General features: G+C 45.5%; 2 protein-coding genes across 2 annotated transcripts in view; both read left to right on the top strand.

Moving 5' to 3' along the window:
• Window positions 1-20748, top strand: part of XPO6 (exportin 6) — a 145072-nt gene that overhangs the window by 89305 nt on the left and 35019 nt on the right. The gene's annotated exons all lie outside the window — the stretch shown is intronic.
• Window positions 6478-20617, top strand: CCDC78 (coiled-coil domain containing 78). Its single transcript, XM_083710855.1, has 15 exons — window positions 6478-6693; window positions 7367-7498; window positions 8323-8409; window positions 9471-9650; window positions 9962-10114; window positions 10331-10381; window positions 12159-12247; window positions 12513-12591; window positions 14248-14373; window positions 15015-15232; window positions 16061-16235; window positions 16959-17002; window positions 18203-18269; window positions 19600-19700; window positions 20329-20617. Exons 1-15 carry the CDS (start codon window positions 6616-6618, stop codon window positions 20453-20455), a joined length of 1707 nt encoding a protein of 568 aa, XP_083566981.1. The 5' UTR covers window positions 6478-6615; the 3' UTR covers window positions 20456-20617.

Here is a 20748-nt window from a genome sequence, read left to right as displayed (position 1 = left end):
ACATTGCAGGGGGGGGGGGATGTGACTCTCCTTCAGTACTTTCCCCTCACAAGGGAACTGACTCTTTCTGTCCGTTCTGGGTCTAGGGGAGGAGGGGTGGAGCCAGAGGGCAGAACCAGTTACCCTGGCAAGCTCACAACTGGACCCAGTCTGTGGTGGCTCTGGAGGCAGAAGCCTTTTGGGTGGATTGAATGCAGCAATGGGGAACTTGTGGCCCTCCAGATGTTGCTGGACCATCATCCCTGGCTGCTGGGAGTTGGAGTCCCGCATTATCTGCAAGGGCACAGACTTCATCTCAAGTCCATTTGTACCAGGTGTGCCAACTCTAGGGGGTGGAGGTGTAAGGATGGGAGTTGAGAGCTGTGTGTGCCACCTTGAACACTTTGTAGGAAAGGTGTTTTGGAAAAGTAATAATAAATAAATGCATAAAGCAATACTGGCCTGTTTTACAGGGTTGTTATAAAAGGGTATGAAAGAAGATACAGAGAATCTATGAAATACTGATGTATTTCATCAGTTCTAAGGGCTGAATCCAACTAAATCTTAAAATCAATGGGCTTAGGGGATCGAACTAGATGACGCTTGGTGCCCTTCCAACTATAGGACTGCCACACTGAGATTTCAAAGGCGGCATTGATATCCAGGGTTAAAGGCGGTGCTTTGTCCTTAATTTTAAACAAATCAAGAGGAAAATCACCTTTTGGGGGTGTTTTTGTTTAAAAAAAGCTCAACAACTTTGGGGGTTTCCTTGAAGCTCAACAACAATTTTGGGGTCTTCTGGGTTTTTTTCAGGGTATCCTGGTTTTTACCTTTTGAAGGAACCCTATCCAACTGTACACTTCTATAGTTCTCATTTGGTCATATCCATTAATTTCAACAGATCTACTCTGAGGAGGGTGAACATTGGTTTTTACCCTAAGTTTTTTTTTTAATATTATTATTATTAATAATAATAACAACCCAGTTTCCATATGTGCAATGGAGAGGGCTATGTGAAGTAGTGATTTTGAAATCCAGGTGACATCAGGAAGGGTGTCTGTATGCGTGTGTGCAATAAATGGTGCAATGATAGGAGTGTCTGGAGAGTGAAGTCATTTGTCTTCTGCTAAGCAAACCTGTCCTGTCTGCACAAAAAGAGACTCTTATCTGCTTCTTCCATGCCTTCTTTGTAGGCCAATCAATCAATTCTTTTACTAGAAAAGGAGGCAACCTGATCGATCTTCACATCTATTTAAGTGCCCAGGATGTCCAATGGAGGCCAGCCCATTAGGGCAAATGGGGCAATGCCCCCACCAACCTGCCTGCCCTCACCCACCTAATTTGCACTTACACAGACCAAACTGCAGCCACCCTTTGAAATCTTCACTTTTCCACATTTTGCAATGCAATTCTCCAGCCAAGTAATATGCACAAAAATACATACACTATAGGGCAAAAGTGTATATAGAAATGCAATATGTTAGTGAAAATGAAATACAAAAACGCAACACATTGGGGGAAATGAGCAAAACTTGGTATATTGAGGCAAAATGCATACAAAAAGTGACGGTTAGAATCATAGAACTGTAGAGTTGGAAAGAACACCAAGGGTCATCTAGAACAACTCCCTACAATGCAGGAATGACAGCTAAAGGATCCCTGACAGAAAACCATCCAACCTCTGTTTAAAAACCTTCAATGAAAGAGATCCCGCCACCTTCTAAGGTAGTCCCTTCCACTGTTGAACAGCTCTTACTGTCAGTAAGTTCTTCCTAGGAGTAACTTGCAGGGAAATACAGTGGTACCGCAGGTTACAGATGCTTTAGGTTACAGACGCTTCAGGTTACAGACTCTGCTAACCCAGAAATAATACCTCGGGTTAAGAACTTTGCTTCAGGATGAGAACAGAAATTGCATGGTGGTGGTGCTGTGGCAGCGGGAGGCCCCATTAGCTAAAGTGGTACCCCAGGTTAAGAACAGTTTCAGGTTAAGAACGGACCTCCAGAATGAATTAAGTTCTTAACCGAAGTACCACCATACTGACAAATTTTGTTGAGGACTTTAAAAAATATATCTGCAAACCGGTGTGAAGAACTAAACTGGAAAAGACTGGAAAAATGAGAAGTAAAAATTGACAGATTTGCCTATCCCTTCTCTGAGCCTATTCCAAATCTGGGGATTTGCTTTCAGTCCCAGAACTGAACTGAATTCACAGCCCTTTCATTCAAGCAGCCATTCCATGTTGACTTCCTTCATTTCCACGTCATTTGGGTGGAAAATGTAATTTTGTTCTTCCTATTGTTAAACAAAAGGGAGTCGCAGAACCTTGCCATCTGACTGCAGACTGACCAGAGATCTCATTTAGACCCCAGTTTTACATCTGTTCTAAAAAGTGCCTCAACATAATAAGAGAGGAAGGCAGGCAGCCCTCCCTAGCCCTTCTCTACACCTCCTCCCGACAAACTACACCATGGCAGCCTGGAATAGGTTTTGGAGGGATACAGCAAGAGCTAAAATGCTGGATAGCTGTTTGCTAGGTCTCCAGGGGCAGCGTTGTGTGGAATTTGCTATGTACTAAGCTTGGATCCTAGAACAATAGGCAAGTAGGATCCTAGAATGCAACAACTGATTGGCTTGCAGGAGAAGTCAAATCAGGCTCCAGGAGGAAGTTAATCAGCCTATTAGGCTGGTAGGATCCTAGAATGCAACAACTGATTGGCCTGCAGGAAAAGACCAATCAGGCTCCAGGAGGGAAGAAGAATCAGCCAATCAGACGGGACTCATTGTGTAAATAATGTATATAAAAGCCTGAGGTTTTTTTGGGGAGGGGGGAGGGCAATTAAATTCACTGTTTTACAAACTGCAATAAAGAGCAAGAATTCACTACAGGACTCAGAGTATATTTCAGAAATGAAGCTGGTTAATATAGCTGCATGCTAAAATCAACTCTCAAAACAAGCTAATAATAATTAAACAGGAAACCAAATAATGGCGATAACTATTATTAGACCATTTTCAGTTAAAAATAACAATGAAGTCACAGTATGTAAAATACCACAGAATTTTTATTTTTTGTTAAATAAAAAGAAAAGATCAAAGCAGCAACGTTCCATAGCTTATCAAATTACAAAATGTACAAATGTGCCTCGTCACCCAGTCCAGGTCAATAACTAATCCACAATTCAGCTCTCCCAGTAATAAGGTAAAGGACCCCTGGATGGTTAAGTCCAGTCAAATGTGACTATCGGGTTGTGGTTCTCATCTCACTTTCAGGCCGAGGGAGCCAGCGTTTGTCCACAGACAGCTTTCCGGGTCATGTGGCCAACATGACTAAACCGCTTCTGGTGCAATGGAACACCATGACGGAAACCAGAGCACATGGAAACACTGTTTGCCTTACTGCCGTGGCGGCACCTATTTATCTATTTGCACTGGCATGCTTTCGAACTGCTAGGTTAGCAGGAGCTAGGACAAAGCAATGGGAGCTCACCCCATTGCGGGGATTTGAACAATCAGCCTTCTGATTGGCAAACCCAGAGGCTCAGTGGTTTAGACCAGGCACCCCCAAACTCAGCCCTCCAGATGTTTTGGGACTACAATTCCCATCATCCCTGACCACTGGTCCTGTTAGCTAGGGATGATGGGAGTTGTAGTATCAAAACATCTGGAGGGCCCAGTTTGGGGGTGCCTGGTTTAGACCACAGCGCCACCCACATCCCTAAGTTCCCCCAGTATATGACAGACAAAGGTATACTGGATCTGGAGACTCTGCTTTGCTATTGTGGCTAATAAGCTCCCTCCAAGAATTGGGTCACATCCACACAAGACATTTCAAGCCCTATTGTGCCACTTCCCCTAAAAGAATCCTGGGAACTGTAACTTACTTTCTCAAAGTGCTAGAGTTCCCAGCATCCTTAACAAACTGCAGGTTCCGGGATTATTTGGGGGAAGCCATGTGCTTTAAATTATCTTTTAAAGCCATTTGAGCCAGTCATCACATCTTGAGGCTGCTGCTTCCATAGTTGACAATGCACACGATAAGGAAAATCCTCGCTTGTTCTGAATGGCTGTCTATCTCTGCATTCACTTCCTACCGGATCAATCCTCTGGGGCAGCATGCTACGCCTTTAAAGATATGCTGTTAGCATGCAAAACTCTCCACTGCTCTCTTGTGGTTACTGGTATAATAGACCTCGGTATCAGGCAGAGACAGTTCACAAACAAGTTTCCAGCTTCTCCCAGGGCCAGAACCAAAGTGGGAAAGTTTTTTTCCTGGAATGTCCCCTTAGGGCCAAGGCATTTTCCCACTTAAGATGGATAGTAAAGGCAGCTTAATGTTGTCCAAGGACAAGATGGTACCCTCCATGTATACACCAAGGGTGGGGAACCTGTTTCAGCCCCCTTCTGTATCATAATAATAATAATAACAATAATAAATTATTATTTGTTCCCCAGCCACTCTGGGCGGCTTCCAACAAAGATTAAAAATACATTAAAATGTCACACATTAAAAACTTCCCTAAACAGAGCTGCCTTCAGATGTCTTCTAAATGTCAGGTAGTTGTTTATCTCTTTGACATCTGATGGGAGGGTGTTCTGCAGGGCAGGAGCCACTACCAAGAAGTCCCTCTGCCTGGTTCCCTGTAGTCTGCTTCTCGCAGTGAGGGAACCACCAGAAGGCCCTCAGTGCTGGACCTCAGCATCCCAGCAGAACGATGGGGGTGGAGACCATCCTTCCTCTGGGGGCCACATGCTAGGGTCAACAGGACCAAAGTCAGAAGGGGGAAGAGCAACTAATGCAAATTTTACTTCAACATTGTCCACTCCACTTGAAAGCAGCAGTCTGGCTTAGCCGGTGCAGGGGAGCCACTATGGCAAATTGACACATGCACCTCTGTCCACTCAGTGCCTTAAAGCAGCTGCTAAACTCTGTCTATTGGTAGAGCTGGCCTCTATTTTGTGTGGTTTAATGCATCTGTCATATTTTTATTTTATTTTTTGCTGTTTTTATTGTCCATTTTTTGGGGAAATTGCATAGATTGGTAAAATAGTCGTCATTGTAATAATAATAATTTGTCAGCTAAGGCAGAAAAGCCCATACGTCCCTCTCCCTGGCAGTAAAAAGCCAGAGAAAGAAACAACAATAATAAAGTAATAAATGAAATAACCAAAATTTTGCTGGCACATAAAAATCAGGTGCTTGAGGTGGCCGCTTCACTCTGACCAGTGGTAGAGCCGTCCCCGCTTGAAGTCATGTCAGAGAGAAGACTACTTTCAGAGGCTTTTGAGTGGATGAACTTTACAGCAGATTTTGTATTGTGGCTCAGACCTGTCTGTCTACCACCACTGGTACCCAAAATGAAGAATAAGCAATCTAGACCCTTCTGCTCATAAGGGATTGTGTACGGGTGAGAGATCCTATGGGTCAGGTTGCATTTACCTCCAGCCTAACAACAATTGATGTCTTGAACTGGGTTAAGTGTTCTTGCTTACTGTCCTGCATCCATCTTTTGTCTGGCTGGAATGTAGCCTACAGTGCAAAAGGTTACAACCATTGACCACTTTTTGGTTTCTTACGTTGCCCACCCCTGGCATATATGGCCCCCCACCCCACCCCAGTTGATGATGAAGGACCTCGGGCTGCAAAAGTTCCCCCACCCCCTGCACAAACTCATTCATGGTTCCCTGCGCATTGTTTGAAGGCTACCTGGACCTTTAAATGAATATTGCATCATAAACGAATGGGATGAAACCCACCTAAGTAGAAATGGAAAGGAGATATTTCTCCACCAGGATGAAAAAAATGGTACTACAGTGGTACCTCGGGTTAAGTACTTAATTCGTTCCGGAGGTCCATTCTTAACCTGAAACTGTTCTTAACCTGAAGCACCACTTTAGCTAATGGAGCCTCCTGCTGCCGCCGCGCCGCCGGAGTACAATTTCTGTTCTCATCCTGAAGCAAAGTTCTTAACCTGAAGCACTATTTCTGGGTTAGCAGAGTCTGTAACCTGAAGCATATGTAACCTGAAGCGTATGTAACCTGAGGTACCACTGTAGTGCCAAATTCAGCACATGGCACACATTCTTTTCTTTTTTTAAAATCATTTTTATTAAATTTTCCACTTTAACAATCCAATCAAATCATATTAAATATTCCAAATTATACATATACATATCAAATGATCCAAATATTCTGCCAAATTATAATTTTTTAATAGGACTTCCCATGCTTCAAGTTTAGAGGGTTCTGATCGTCTCATACTTCTACTGCTTTTCGTAGTTCCCACAAGTGAGTTAAAACAAGCAGTGATGTGTTTCTGGTAGATCTTATGTCTATGATTCCCCTCTATAAGTGGCACGCATTCAAGACTGCTGGATTATAACAAGGAATTGGCCAAGGCCTCCTCCGATCAAATAATAATCACAAATAACACTGAGTCTCTCATTTGCTCCACCTTGTTAACAAGGTGAAAGCCACACCCGTTAGCAACCTGAGTTGATAGCAACCCTTTCCTACGTAGGCAAGATCAATGGGCAAATACATCGTCTTTCAAATACACTCCTTTTTGCTTTCATCTGGGTTTTCTCCTCTTGCAGCTGAAGCTCCAAACCCTCCATCACCAACACTTGGACCGCATGGACTTTGGGAATGAGACTGAGAGCAGCCGTCTTACTACCTTCCGAGAGCAAGTTCAGCACCTCAGCAATGAGAACGTAAGTGTTTGGTTTCAAACGTGTCTTCTGCTGCCTTCCTGCTCCCCATAACCTCCACCTTTTCCTACCTGGTGCCTTAGAATCATAGACTCATAGAATTGAAGAATTGGAAGGGAAATGGGGTGGTTGTGAATCATGAATCACAGCTAAAAAGCACCCATGACAGATGGTCATCCAACCTCTGAGATGGCTATTGAACCTCTTTAGTCCTTGTTGGACTACAACGTATTATTATTATTATTATTATTATTATTATTATTCAATATCATTATTTATTATTCAATATTTATTATTATTTCTCTGTTTACTCATAAACATTGCTCAAAGTGACTTACAAACACAGTAGAAATAATAATAACAATAATATTAGTATTAATAATAATAATAATAATAATAATAATAATAATAATAATAATACAAAATGCAATATATTAGGGGAAATGGGGTGGTTGTGGTTTTTTTTTTAAAAAAAGTTATATTAAGCAAACGGCATACAAAAATGTATTTATCAGGACAATTTAGTATTAAAATACAGATGAATTTTCATGAGGACTCCCCGCCCCCCAAACAAACAGATAAGGAAATTGATTTTAAGCTTTGAAATATGGGGAAATGCCTGTTGTGCCTAGTCTGAATTTCATGGGCTGAATATGTTTTCCTCCCATTCATGCAGGTTCAGCTGCAAGACAGGAACGAGAGGCTCTGCGCCAAACTTGGGGAGCTGCAGGAGAAAATGGGGCAGGTGGCTGGCTCCAAAACCGACTTGTCATCAAGACTGGTACATAGTGAAGAGGAGAAACTCAAGGTGAGGCATAGGGCAAGGTCCCTGCTGCACAGAGACAATTAATAACACTTTGCTTCTCTCCCGATTACATCCAGTTGTTCCAAATGCTTCACACACAGTGCCTTGGTCGTGGTTATGGCAGCCTTGCGAGGTAGACCAGGCTTTCTTTGTAAATCCGGGGTGAGAAAACAGTGACTCTCAGACCCTAAATGCTGTAATTATTTTATTTTATTTATTTATTGTATTTACACAATGCTTTTCATCCCCAAGGAGGGCAGCAAACAAAAATCCTAGTTAAAAACACTCCCCCCCCAAATTCTAAAACAGATAGAAACACTCTAAAAACAATTCCAAAAACATCTAAAAGCAGTGTAGACAGGGGTGGACTTTTGTAATATGGTGCCCTGAACGAGGACAAAATTTGGTGTCTGTCCCTAAATATTTCTTATTTTCACAATAATTCCCTTTGGAACAGAGTTTATTAAAAGTGCCCTTCCCCTTCTCACTTCCCATTACAGTCATACCTCGGGTTGAATACGCTTCAGGTTGAGCCCTTTTGGGTTGCGTTCTGCGGCAACCCGGAAGTAACAGAGCATCTTACTTCCGGGTTTCACTGCTCACGCATGTGCAGATGGTCAAAATGACGTCACACGCATGCACGGAAGCAGCTAATCACAACCCGCACATGTGCAGTCGCAGGTTGCATTCGCTTCAGGATGCGAACGGGGCTCTGGAACGGACCCGTTCGCATCCTGAGGTACCATTGTACGTGCATGCTCTTGTGCACGCTGGTTTGAATCCATTTTTAAGCATCTCCGAATGTTCTTATGTTCCTGTCCTCTCAGATTTCCAAGGACTTCGTTGATTTCCAGATTGAGACCAACAAAATGAGAGAGCGTCACGAAGCAGAAAACTTTGAACTGAAGAATCTGGTAATTGACATAACTTTTTGCCATGTTTATTCATTTCCATGGGCCTACGTTAAGTGAAAGTTCGTGGACTCCCAACCCATCGTTTTCTTTATCGTCTCACCGCGTGACAGTGCTCGAGATCCTTTGCAGAACCGGGGACAAGGCTTAGTAGAACCAGATGCAGAAGCTGGGAAGAGCTTTAGTAGTCCAGGGTCACAGGGGGTTGAAGACTTGTTACCATTTCTGCAGCAGCTTCCTAAAGCCATCCAATCAGCATGACAGGGGAGCTTTTTAGCCTATGAAAAGGAGCCTCCTCACCCTTTGTGCTGATTGCAGCCAATCAAAGGGAAAGGTGGTGAGTCCGCCACTGAGGATTGGCTCCAAGGGTCACTCTGAAGAGCAGGGCTGGCCCAGAATGGCCCACTGGGGTTGGCTAAGAGGGACAGGGCAGGTAGGGCAGCCAGGAATGCTGCCAGTCAGTGTAGACTAAACTGGGCATGATGGATCAGTGGTCTGATTCAACATAAGGCAGCTTCCTAGACAATCCTGTTCACATTTATTCTAAAGACCCCTCAAATTCTCTCCCCCCCCCAAAAAAGTTTTTAGAACATAAGTAATCTAGATCTTGCTCTGCTCTAGAAAGTACAAGTTCAGTGATAGGGAGTCTCAACTGACTGATAGACAATTGTTACATAAAACAGGACGGAAATAACGGTCCTTGAGTATGTATATATATTTCTTATGCCAGAGTATCTTTTCCAAAAGAGAAATATCTAGCTGCAGGATGGAAACCAGATATGGCTGGATATGTGAATATTATAAAATGAATCTGCATTTGTTTCAGTATATTTATCTTTAAATATAAAAGCCACACAAAATCTGCCATCATCATCTTCATTTAATTTATACATCGCTGAATTCCCAAAATGGCCTCTAAGTGGTTTCTAAATGTAAAACCAATTGCAAAACCCGCCCCCAGCTATGCTGAGCATCAAAGGCAATGATCTTTACAAATCTCCGCTCTCCCCAAGCCTTGTTATGACAGTTGCATACATTTCCCTCGCTGTAATTTGCTTTCCCAGATTCTGACCCTCGAGAGCCGTATTCTGGAGGTGGAGCTCCATGATGAGAAGACCACTGGGGAGCGCGATGCCTTACAAGAGCGCTTGAGTGCCTTAGAGACCAACCGCAAGGAGCTGGCAGACGAATATCTTGTTCTGAAGAGCAATTATCTTGCACTGGGCAAGGAACACGAACAGGAAGTATGGGCCGCTCATCTTCTGCGGAAACCTTCTCCATCCTTGTGCAATCTAGATGTTTTGGACTACAACTCCCATCATCCATGGTTGGGCCATGCTGGGAGCTGATGGGCTGATGGGAGTTGTAGTCCAAAAACATCCAGCGGGCACTAGGTGATAATGGTTGTATAGGCTGTAAAGGTTTTATACACCCAAAACAGCTCCTTGAACTTCCAAGACGTAGAAATTGAAAACTGGTCAGCTCGTAATAGTTGGCTTCTAACCCAAGGGATGGCCTGCACCTCCATAACACACTTACCTGCTTTGCTTTGTAGGTCGCTAAGAATGAAGAGCTTAGCAGAGAGTTGCTGAACTTGGCCAATGCCCGAGGCAACAGCCCCAAGTCCCAAGCTCAAACCAACAAGGGTTCTGTGGAGTTGGAAAGGGTGAGAGCCTTGGTCCACCGTCTCTCTGCCCGCAAAGTGAAGGTATGCATTTGTGGCCACCTAAGGGACTCTCCATATCCTTTCTATTGTGTGTTCATGATAGCATGCAATCCTGCTGTCCTTGCTGTTTGTCGCTGCAAGAACAGAGTCCTGCACTAGATGGGGCTTTGGCCTGATGCACCTGGATCTTCTGGTGCCCTTATCTCTTTCGTATGCAGAAATCTAATGCATGCTGTCTTCTGTGTCTTCTTGCCATAGCCAGAAGAGGTGGTGGCTTCCGAACAGGAACGGCAGAAACTGGAGAGAAGTGTGAGTGTTCGGTGGTGATTGTGCTGTGCTCTGAAGACAGGGGCGAGGGAGGGATGCCAGGCAAAGCATTTTGGTGCTTGATAGAAATTCAAATCAGTTTGCTCCTGCAGCCAATTGGAAGCCATGCTTTGGTTTTTGAATGGTTCCAGGAGTCGAACAGACTCCCGGAACAGATTACGTTCAACAACCAAGGTACTACTGTACATTAGAAAAGAAATCTGCACCTAAATTCTCTGGAATTTCCATGAGGACTTTTAAAATGAATGAATGAATGAATGAGTGAGTGATTGTTATTGTTAAGTGGAAATGTGCAGAACTGAGCTTTAGATTTGGACAGCAGTGGAGCATATGGCCGCGCTGCCCAGGGAGGGTGAGCTCCCGAAGGGGGTGTAGTGTGGAGGGTGCCCTCCCAGGCACGGGATTGACACTCGGGTGCACAGATCGGTGCGCGCGCACTGCAGCCGGGGGCGGAGTGAGCCACCGGTGGCAGACATTCAGCGCTCCGCCCACCGCGACTCCCAAGCCTCCCCCAGATGTCAAAACAAGGGGGGGAGGCACAGCTCTCCCCTTCCCCCGATGGCTCGGAGTCGGTGTAGGCTTGGAAGTTGCGGGTGGGTGGCGTGCCAAATGTCACCCCCCCCAGCGAAGACACCCAGGGTGACTTGCCTCCACCGCATCCCCCTTCCTCTGCCCCTGGATTTGGATTAAAAAAAATTCTCCCCCTCTCACGACACTACAATTCATGGTCATCCAGTGAAGCTGAAGGTTGAAAGATTCAGAAAGAGATTTTCAAAAAGTCCTTCTTCACAAAGTGCATGGTTAAACTCTGGAACTTGCTCCCGCAGGAGGCAGTGCTGGTCATCGACTTAGGTAAAGGTAAAGGGACCCGTGACCATTAGGTCCAGTCGTGGCCGACTCTGGGGTTGCGGTGCTCATCTCGCTTTATTGGCCGAGGGAGCCGGCGTACAGCTTCCGGGTCATGTGGCCAGCATGACTAAGCCACTTCTGGCGAACCAGAGCAGCGCAAGGAAACGCCGTTTACCTTCCCGCCAGAGCAGTACCTATTTATCTACTTGCACTTTGCCGTGCTTTTGAACTGCTAGGTGGGCAGGAGCAGGGACCGAGCAATGGGAGCTCACCCCGTCGCGGGGATACGAACTGCCAACCTTCTGATCGGCAAGTCCTAGGCTCTGTGGTTTAACCCACAGCGCCACCAGTGTCCTTGGTCATCGGCTTAGATGGCTTTAAGAGAGGATAGGACAAATTTGTGAAGGACAAAGGCTATCAGTGGATACTAGTCATGATAGCTATGCTCTGCCTCCAGTTGGAAGCAGTAATGCTTCTGAATACCGTGGTACCTTGAGTTACAGACACTTCAGGTTACAGGCGCTTCAGGTTACAGACTCTGCTAACCCAGAAACAGTACCTCGGATTAAGAACTTTGCTTCAGGATGAGAACAGAAATCGTGTGGCGGCAGCGGGAGGCCCCATTAGCTAAGGTGGTACCTCAGGTTAAGAACAGTTTCAGGTTAAATACAGACCTCCAGAACGAATTAAGTTCTTAACCCGAGGTACCACTGTACCAGTTGCTTGGAACAACAGAAAGGAAGAGTGCTTTCGCACTCAGCTCCTGCTTGAGAGTTTCCTACAAGCATCTGGCTGGCCACCGGAAGAACAGAACGCTGAATTGGATGGACCATTGGCCTGATCCAGCAGGCTCTTCTTATGTTCTCAATATGTAACTAACTGCTTCTTCTGTTCTTCTCCCACCTCCAAGCTTTTGGGAAACCAGGATCACATCACTGCCCAGATTGAAAAGATGAAAGAAATGTACAACTCACAGCAGCAGAAGTTAGAGGAGAGAGTGTGAGTACGAGCACCCAGCCCAGTGGCATAGCGTGGGTTGTCAGCACCCAGGGCAAGGCAAGTAATTTGCGCCCCCTAAGCCGTGGATTTGCGCCCCCTAACCCTAACCCCCAGATGTTGCGCCTGGTGCGGCCGGCCCCCCTGCACCCCCCACTCTACGCCACTGACCCAGCCTAACCCCCCATCCACCCCCGAGCGAATCAGAGGGTTATATTCACTGCAAACTTGCATTGGTCTTCTGCCACACGGCTCCTTGTCTCTGCAGGGTGACCCAGGGCAAGGAGCTGCAGGAGGCCAAGAAGGCGATCCGGAACACGCAGCACAAGCTGGCGGAACAGTCGGTGGTAAGGAAACCTTGGAAGTCACAGCTGAACTACACTGTCAGCAGGATTTATGGATCACTAGGGATGGGGGAGAAGTTCCATTCACATTTAAAGGCCTGTCGACCTAATTTGCACTTTCTGAAACAATATGCCAGCCAAAACACTTCTCCACATTTTGCAATGCTGTTCTCCAGCCAAGTAATGTGTATGAAGAATGCAAATATTTAGGCAAAGTGTGTGCATATTGTTGAAAATAACATATAAAAATGCATTCTCTTGGGGAACACTGTTTTGCAAAAATGTGCCAGTTGAGTAAAATTGCATGTATACATTTGGAGAAATTTGCACTAAAAGGCTGATGGATTTTCATGAGGGTTAAAAAAAATAATCACAAATATAGGTGGAAATATGGAGAGCTGAAGACTGGAAAAAAGGAGAAACAAAAATTGAAAGATTTGCCCATCTATATGAACTCCTACAATCTTTAAATTCTGAAGAGGCTATTGAAGCTTGGGAGCCTAAAAGCAGTTTCACGCAACATCCTCTGACTCATAGTTAATACAACAAAGTTGCTTGCCAAATGCCAATGAGATCCAGAGGGAAGGTGCTGTCACACTGAAGGATCGATTCCCTACAAGTGCGGAATGGACTTCTAGTTTACAAAATGGGCTCTTGATTTACAGATTGCAGGTGTGATGCTTTTGGACAGATGATCTGCCAGTAGCTTGCACCACTTCAGATTGTGGGTGGCAGATTTAATGCTCCTTGACATCAGAAACTTATTCCACATGCAGTGCAATGTTGTGTACACATATGGAAAACATCTAAAGCCAGTATAATAACAAATTCAGGAAACAGAGTAACAAATGAAAAATGAGACGAGCCAAATTTAGATGCTTGCACCTTCCTTGTCCTCTTGCCTTCTCGTTCACAAATCCCCCTCCCTCAAGGGATGGATTAATCTGTCGCTTTTGACTTCTCTCAATTTCTCATTTTGTCCCAACCTTAAGTTCAGTTTGCCACATTTCCTCATCAGTTTTTGATTTATTTGTTTTTAAATAGGCCTTGTGAAAATCCCCCAGCATTGCAGGGCACTGTTTTCTAATATACACATGTTCTGTTCTTATTTATTAATTTATATGACGCTTGATTGCCAAAGGAAGCTTCTAAGCAGTTTGCAAAACATTAAAACTAATTTACACAAACGTTAAAATGCAAACACCCGTAATAATTACACGGTCTATACAATCAAACAACCACATTAAAACATAAACATCCCTAATGAAAATCTACTATAGATTTTTGGGAATTTGTTTGTTTGCTGTGCATTGGGATACCTCTTAGGACACCGTAAGGAAATTTTGTATGATGGTTCCTGAGATCAAGGAGCAGGTTTTCATCTAGGTTTGGATACAACTGGATGCCAAGATGGCGGACAGAACCGCTCAAAACTGAATTGACTTTTTTGGTTTCATATTATTCCCGAACAACACTAGGCACTGGTATATTAGTACATAATAAAACAATCCATTCAAACAACAACACAGCAGTTGAAACAGGAGGCTCAAGTCAAGAGAACGCCTGTGTAGATAGGTGCAACCTCAAAAGCCGGCAGAATGCCAATACAGATGATGGCATCTCATATTTCAACAAGATTGTGTGCCATTTTGCCTGCAGGTATTACTCTCGTCCCAAAGCCAGCTCCAAGAAGTGGAGGCAGAGAATTCCCGGCTTCAGCTGCAGCTGAAGGAACTGAATGAGGAGTACAGGTCGCGGCTCCTTCAGTACATCACAGACCTGGCGGTGAGCAGTTCCCTTTGGGGTGGGTGGGTGGGTGGCAGATGTGCCAGAGCCTGGATCTTCTCCACCAAATCCCAGAGCAGCTGGTGGTGGTCCAAGCAGACAGTACTGGGCTTTGATAGCCAAACCATATGACCCGTCCTAAGGGAGTTTCCTGACTTCCAATCCCAGCCAGGACAGTGGCAGAATTATGGAGCTTGGAAGAGGGCAAGCCCGGACCAGGAAATCAGGAAGAGACAATGGGAAACCTTTCCTGTGCCTGGATTCTTTAGGGTCACTGGAGACTGGATTCCTCACAACACTTTAGTGTGCTCCCATTCCCAGTTTCAAAATAAATGGGCCATGAATAGGGAACCCTCAGGTCTGGAGGAGCCAATGGTCTCTCTATCTGCCTCCAAAGCCACAGCCCTTACCAGCTCTGCTGTGCACCTTCTTTGAGTGCTTTTGCCTGGCTGGAATGTGTCCATGAACCCTGAATTTGCATGTGTTGCTCCACCCACTTCTGCCTCTGGTCCCACCCACCAGGGTCATGTGTCATCTGGAAGGTTGTCCAGAAGGGACTGTGGCATTTGGTCTGAAAAAAGATTCCCCACTCCTGTACTGAGCTAGCATATGAGACTATCTCTGTGTGTCTGTGTTTCAAGGAGCACATTGACAGCAAGTCAGTTGCCGCTGCAGCAAAAGGGACCAGCAAAAGCACCTTCAAACCGGCTCACATGAAGCGCTTTGTGGATGGCATGCTGCAGGACATCCGGGCTTCGTACAAGTCTAGGGAGGAACAGCTGGCCAAAGCCACTCGCGGCTACAAGAAACGCCTGCAGAACTTGGTCAAGAGGCACGAGGGCCTGCTTATTGCGTACAGGTAGGGGAGAGGCCATGTTGCAAGGCAGCAATCCCGCTAGCACCGGCAGCTATTCCTACAGTGGCCATAGCATAGGCAAATCCCCTAGTGCCAGTGGTTAAATCCTACCCCCGGTAAGAGGCAACCCCCTAGTGCAAAAAGTTATCCAGTAGAATCCAGACACCAATTGTCAGTAAAACAGGATCTTTACTTAGGCATTGAAAGGCCAGTGTGACACAACCTCAACCAGCAAGTAGTTGAGGTTTGGCACACCAAATATGAGAACAGCACATGCATTTATAGTTACCAGCAAAGGGACAGTTCTGTCTATAAATGGCAATATTTCCTTCTACTAAAGTCTACTGGGTTTCATCGTGAGACATCAAACTTCTTCTCTTCTCCTCCCTCCTGCTTCCTTATAGCAATATCTCCTGCAAACGTGTCATTCCGTCCTTCTCTCATGTTCTCTTTAAACACAACCTTCACATTCCAACCTTTTCGCGCACATTTCAACTTCCATTCTATAATCAATATTACAGTGTCTGGAACTGAGGGAATCCCCAAAGTGCTGGCAGTTAAATCCTACAGTGGCTTGATCTGTGGCTCCATCCTTTTCGGTGCTTGCTGAAGAGCCGATTCATCAGTTCATCTCAATGCACATGGAAGCTGTCTTTGATGCGTCTGATGAAGTGGGCTCTCTGGCTTATGCAAACGTACAATGAAACTTGTTGAGGACTTTAAGGTGGTGTGTGCATGCGCACATGTGCTGCGTATTACTGTGAATATGTGGTTAGCAAATCCACTTCTTTGCCAAGCCTAAGGGCTGATCTGTAAACCCTCTGTTTGCAGGATGCAGCGCGAACAGATTCGGTCACTGGGCAGCCACGATCTGGATCCTGGCCCACCAGAACACCATTTCACCATCACAGACGCCGAGCTGCTGACAAGCACCTCCCAGGAGCTGAACCGGCTGCGGGAGGATAAAGCCAGCTTGGAGGGCCAACTGCATGAACTACAGATGAAGGTGAACAGGGGTGGACTTTGTTGCCTGGATGCTGGGCCCTTTTAATGGAGGAGCCTCTCTGTTTGGCCCTTGGGCCCTGGCCACGCCCTCTTTCCCCAGGCCACACCCACTCACCAGCCCTGCAGTATTACACCTTTGAAATATACTCGGAGTCAAGAGTGGATTTCATGCTCTTTATTCAGCTCATAGTGGTGAGGAGGAATGGAAGTTCCCTCCACAATATCTGCTTTATGTACATTGTTTGCACAATGGGCTGCATGTGATTGGCTAATTCCGGGATTCTCCTGTAGGCCAATCAGGTTGTGGATTCACTTCCACCTGGAGCTGGATTGGGTGGCTCCTGCGGACCAATCATACTGCTGCATTGTTCTAGGACCAATCAGACTGCTGCATTCTGAATCCTATTGTTCTAGGACCAATCAGACTGCTGCATTTTGGATCCTATGTAACTCAGTACATAATAAGCTTCCTTTCCCCCCAATGTCTGTCCCTGAACTCTGATAAAGCCCGTTGCTTGTATGGAGAAGGATGAGTGAGTTTGTTTAGAAACTAGCCCTCTGTGCAAAGGTGACATTGATATTCATGGTTCTGCCGCTCAGTGGCATGTGGCCCTAGGAAGGTTGTGCAGAAGAGAATGTGGCCCTTAGGCTGAAAAAGACTCCACACCCCCAAAATGGAAGTTTTGATCAAATCCATCACCTTCCCCCCTGCTTTCCCTTACAGGTAAAGTTAAGTCAAAATGCTGGCTCAGGGACATCACCTCCGCAGTAAGTACTGTTTCTTACTGTATATCAGGGCTGGGGAATATGCAACCCTCCAAATATTCTTGGATTCCATCAACGTTACACCACATTGACATAGCATAATACCACAACCACACATCCACATCATGAAACATAACATAGTAGAACAAAACACCACATCCGCACAATGAAACATAATACCACATCCACATAGTGTAATGGACTGGTATGCTGAGATGCAGGCGAGAGAAATTCACTTCCTTTCTCCTGAGTTTACAGCAGCTAACATGACCTCTAGAGGGCGATCTTGCAGCCCTAAACAAATTTCTACGTTAACCGGCACACAATGCATTCCTCGGTTCATACCATCCTTTCTATACAGTCAGAACTCCCCGAACATCAAATGTGACCTATATTTTGCTTATGCAGTCCCCGGACAGGCTACGAAGAACTTTCCCACGGCTTGCCTGCATACTTCCTTGCAATTAGATCACCTATCCTCACGATTTAAGCCACCCCAGTGAAATAAGTGGATTTACCCAGAAGCATAGTAATGGAATTTGCAAATACATAAATGGAAGAGTTGCATTCCAGGGCTTCTGTCCCTCCCTTTCTCACCAGCCAGAGCCCATTGTTTTACAGAATGCTTTGCCTCGTGCAATATGTGGGGCTGCTAACGTGACTTTGTATTTGCTCATCTGACCATCTGGGGTGGGGGGGAGATAGTTCTACTAGGGACAGCCAACATGGCGCCATCCAGATATTGCTGGACTCCCAGCACTCATCCACCCTGGGACCATGAGCCACACTGGCTAGGGCGGATGGGACCTGGAGTGCAGCAACATCTGTAGGACAACATGTTAGCTACTCCTGAGGGTCTGGGCAAGAGATAGAGCAGCCTTTGCCAACCTGGTGCCCTCCAGATGGACATCTCATGCTGATATCCAGTCATCTAGTTCTCATTTGTCTTTTTAAGGCATGATACTTGATTGTGAATTACTTGTGGCCTGCAGGAAACATTCTTAATTTCATACCATACTGGTGCCCCTTCCAGATATTTTGGGCTACAATTCCCATCACTCCAGTTTGGACAGTTTGGACATGCTGGCTGTGGATAATGAGTGTTGTACGCCAAAAACATGGAAGCCGACCAGTCACATGAAGAAATGGATGGCTTGCTGACAGGGCTCTTTCCAGTTCCCTTTTGCTCCTTTTTCTTTTCAGCACGCTGGACGAAGCGGGCTGGGCTGAGCTCCGGAAACAACTACGAGAGTTCACTCAAACCACACAGGTAAAACATTCTGGTAACACAGTAAGGCCAATAGTGTCAAATACACACGTGTGTGTGTGTGTGTGTGTGTGAGAGAGAGAGAGAGAGAGAGAGAGAGATCATATTCCATATTCCATATTCATATTCTGCTGGATCAGTTCAATGACCCATCTAGTCCAGCATATAACAATTTGTACCCTGCCCATCTGACTGGGTTGTCAATTCTCACAGTGGCCAACCAGATGCTTATGGGAAGCCTGCAGGACTTAAAACTCAATTTAAGTTATGCATGCAATAAGGATTAAGTATGGATTTCAATTCACACCTGCTCTTTCTTTCCCCTTTTCAAGTACGGTAACTTGAAATACCCCATCCATTATGAACAGCACATATTTTCAAATAAAAACTCCCCCTTGAAACCACAGAGATATGTTGGTGTAAAGGCCAGGTGATGGTTCCTGAATCTAGACCTGAAGGGCATGGGTAGGCAAACTAAGGTCCAGAGGCTGGATCTGGCCCAATCACCTTCTAAATCCAGCCCGCGGACGGTCTGGGAATCAGCATGTTTTTATATGAGTCGAATGTGTGCTTTTATTTAAAATGCATCTCTGAGTTATTTGTGGGGCATAGGAATGCGTTCATTCCCCCCCCCCCCGCCCCAAAAAATAATATAGTCCAGCCCCCGCTGAAAAAGTTTGCTGACCCCTGCTGAAGGGGGTGTTTGGCAGTCTGGGTCTCTGTATGAAAGGGGGTGCTGTTCTATTCATCTGCCAAAAGCACAAGGCCACAAAGCACAGCTGAGCGGCAGAACATCTACTTTGCATCTGGGGGGGCTCCACACTGGCTCCCTCTGTTTTATAGGACAGAGTGGTTTTGGTACCGTCCTTTTTACTTCATTATCATTTATTAATTTTTATACTGCTTAATTCCCTACCAGGCATCCGAGCAGTTCAAAAGTATAAAAACCAACCACAGAAGCATTAAACTATAAGAATCCATAATTTAAACACACAGTAAAACAATCCCATTAAGAAAAACATCCATAATCAGAGCAGGCAATTGAACAATCCCATTAAAGCAGCAAAGTGATTAAAAACAAGAGGCAGTGATATCAAGGGAGCGCCTGTGTAAAAAGGGGCATCTTCAAAAGCCAGCAGAATGCCAATGCAGATGGGTTTCTCTCATATATAACGCAGGGAGTGCTGTTTCATTGTTTTAAACTCTGTGAGCTGCCTTAAAAACATACGGGTGGAAAAGTGGCCTATACAAATAACATTAAAAGCTGCCCGTCTACCCATCCTTTTTTTTTTTGGTCCTTCCTGCCTCTATGGTTGCCTTCTCCCAACCACAGGAGGATCTCGAAAAGGAAAGGAGTCAGCTGCTGACAAGGGCGATGGTGGCAGAAGAGCAGGTAGCCGAACTGCAGGAGTATGTGGATAAACACCTTGTAAGGTGAGAGGTCTTTTCACCTGGGTGAGGCTTTAACTGTCAAAATCTTTCATGGGGCTCTCCCGCCAGCTCATGTCTCATAATCATACCACTTCAACATTTTCACAAAGCAGGAATGGGCAATCTTTTTACAGCCCCATGGCTGCTTTCCCAGTCACAGCTTCCCCATCCTTTTTCTGGGTGTTGAGTCTCTTCAGCAGCTCCCCTCAGTGCCAAGTTTCCTGAACTGAGGCATCCAGCCTGGTGAATGAGTAATATAGGGCTAGCCAGGCCCTTATTGGTTCCTCCAATCACCTGACCCCACTGGGCTGAAAAACAGCAGTACCATCTCGCCCATTGCCTTACACAGCTTGGACTGGAGGAGGAAACTAGAGGCAATTAAGTTGGGATATAAATGACATAGCCCAGGAAACCTCCTGGTCATGAGAACCAGGTGGCCTTGGTCAGCCAATGTCTTCCTACTTCTCCCACACATAGACTACCAAGCCTACTCTGCTCTCACAGTCCCTTGCTACCAAAGGAAGCCACATGGAAGCTCATTACTCAGGCGGTTCCATCCACCTTAGGTATCTGAATTAGGTACCCAGCAGAACTGGGTTAATGCCGTTTTCACTCTGCTGTTGTGCTGCAGGTACAAGCAGGAGATCTTGAGGCTAAGGAAACTTCTGGGAATAGACAGCCACGAAGAACTAATTGCCGGAGCTTCTAACCCTCTGACAACTTCAAAACCCAAGAGGAATTTCAGTAATGAAATGTAGTCTCTTGACACCCAAGCTATGGGAAGAAAAGGCTTTGTAGCATCCTCAAGGAGGACTGGCACTTTGGCCTGAACAGCAGGTGGATTGCAATGGTTGGGTATACTTCCATCCCACAGAAGAGACTCCAGGAAGCAAGTGGCTCAATGAAGGCCTTTCAGCAACCATTTTTGTCTTTCGTTTTTTTAAAAAATCCTGTCCTTTGTCTAAGAGGCTCAGAGCTGTTCTTCCACCCATATGCTACCCCCAAATTATCTTCATAACAACCCTGGGAGGTAGGCTAGGATGAGAAACCA

The sequence above is a fragment of the Podarcis gaigeae genome (genome assembly GCF_964106915.1).
Source record: "Podarcis gaigeae genome assembly, chromosome: 14".
NCBI lineage: Eukaryota > Metazoa > Chordata > Lepidosauria > Squamata > Lacertidae > Podarcis > Podarcis gaigeae.
Note: the sequence above shows the minus strand (reverse complement) of the source record. Positions and strands in the feature narration are given on the sequence as shown.

Bases quoted from the DNA above. Each gene is read 5' to 3' on its own strand.
- CCDC78 (XM_083710855.1), top strand. From the start codon at position 6,616: ATGGACTTTGGGAATGAGACTGAGAGCAGCCGTCTTACTACCTTCCGA. The intron at 10,382-12,158 runs GTGAGTGTTCGG...CCCACCTCCAAG, and splicing joins GGCAGAAACTGGAGAGAAGT to CTTTTGGGAAACCAGGATCA. The intron at 12,248-12,512 runs GTGAGTACGAGC...TTGTCTCTGCAG, and splicing joins CAGAAGTTAGAGGAGAGAGT to GGTGACCCAGGGCAAGGAGC.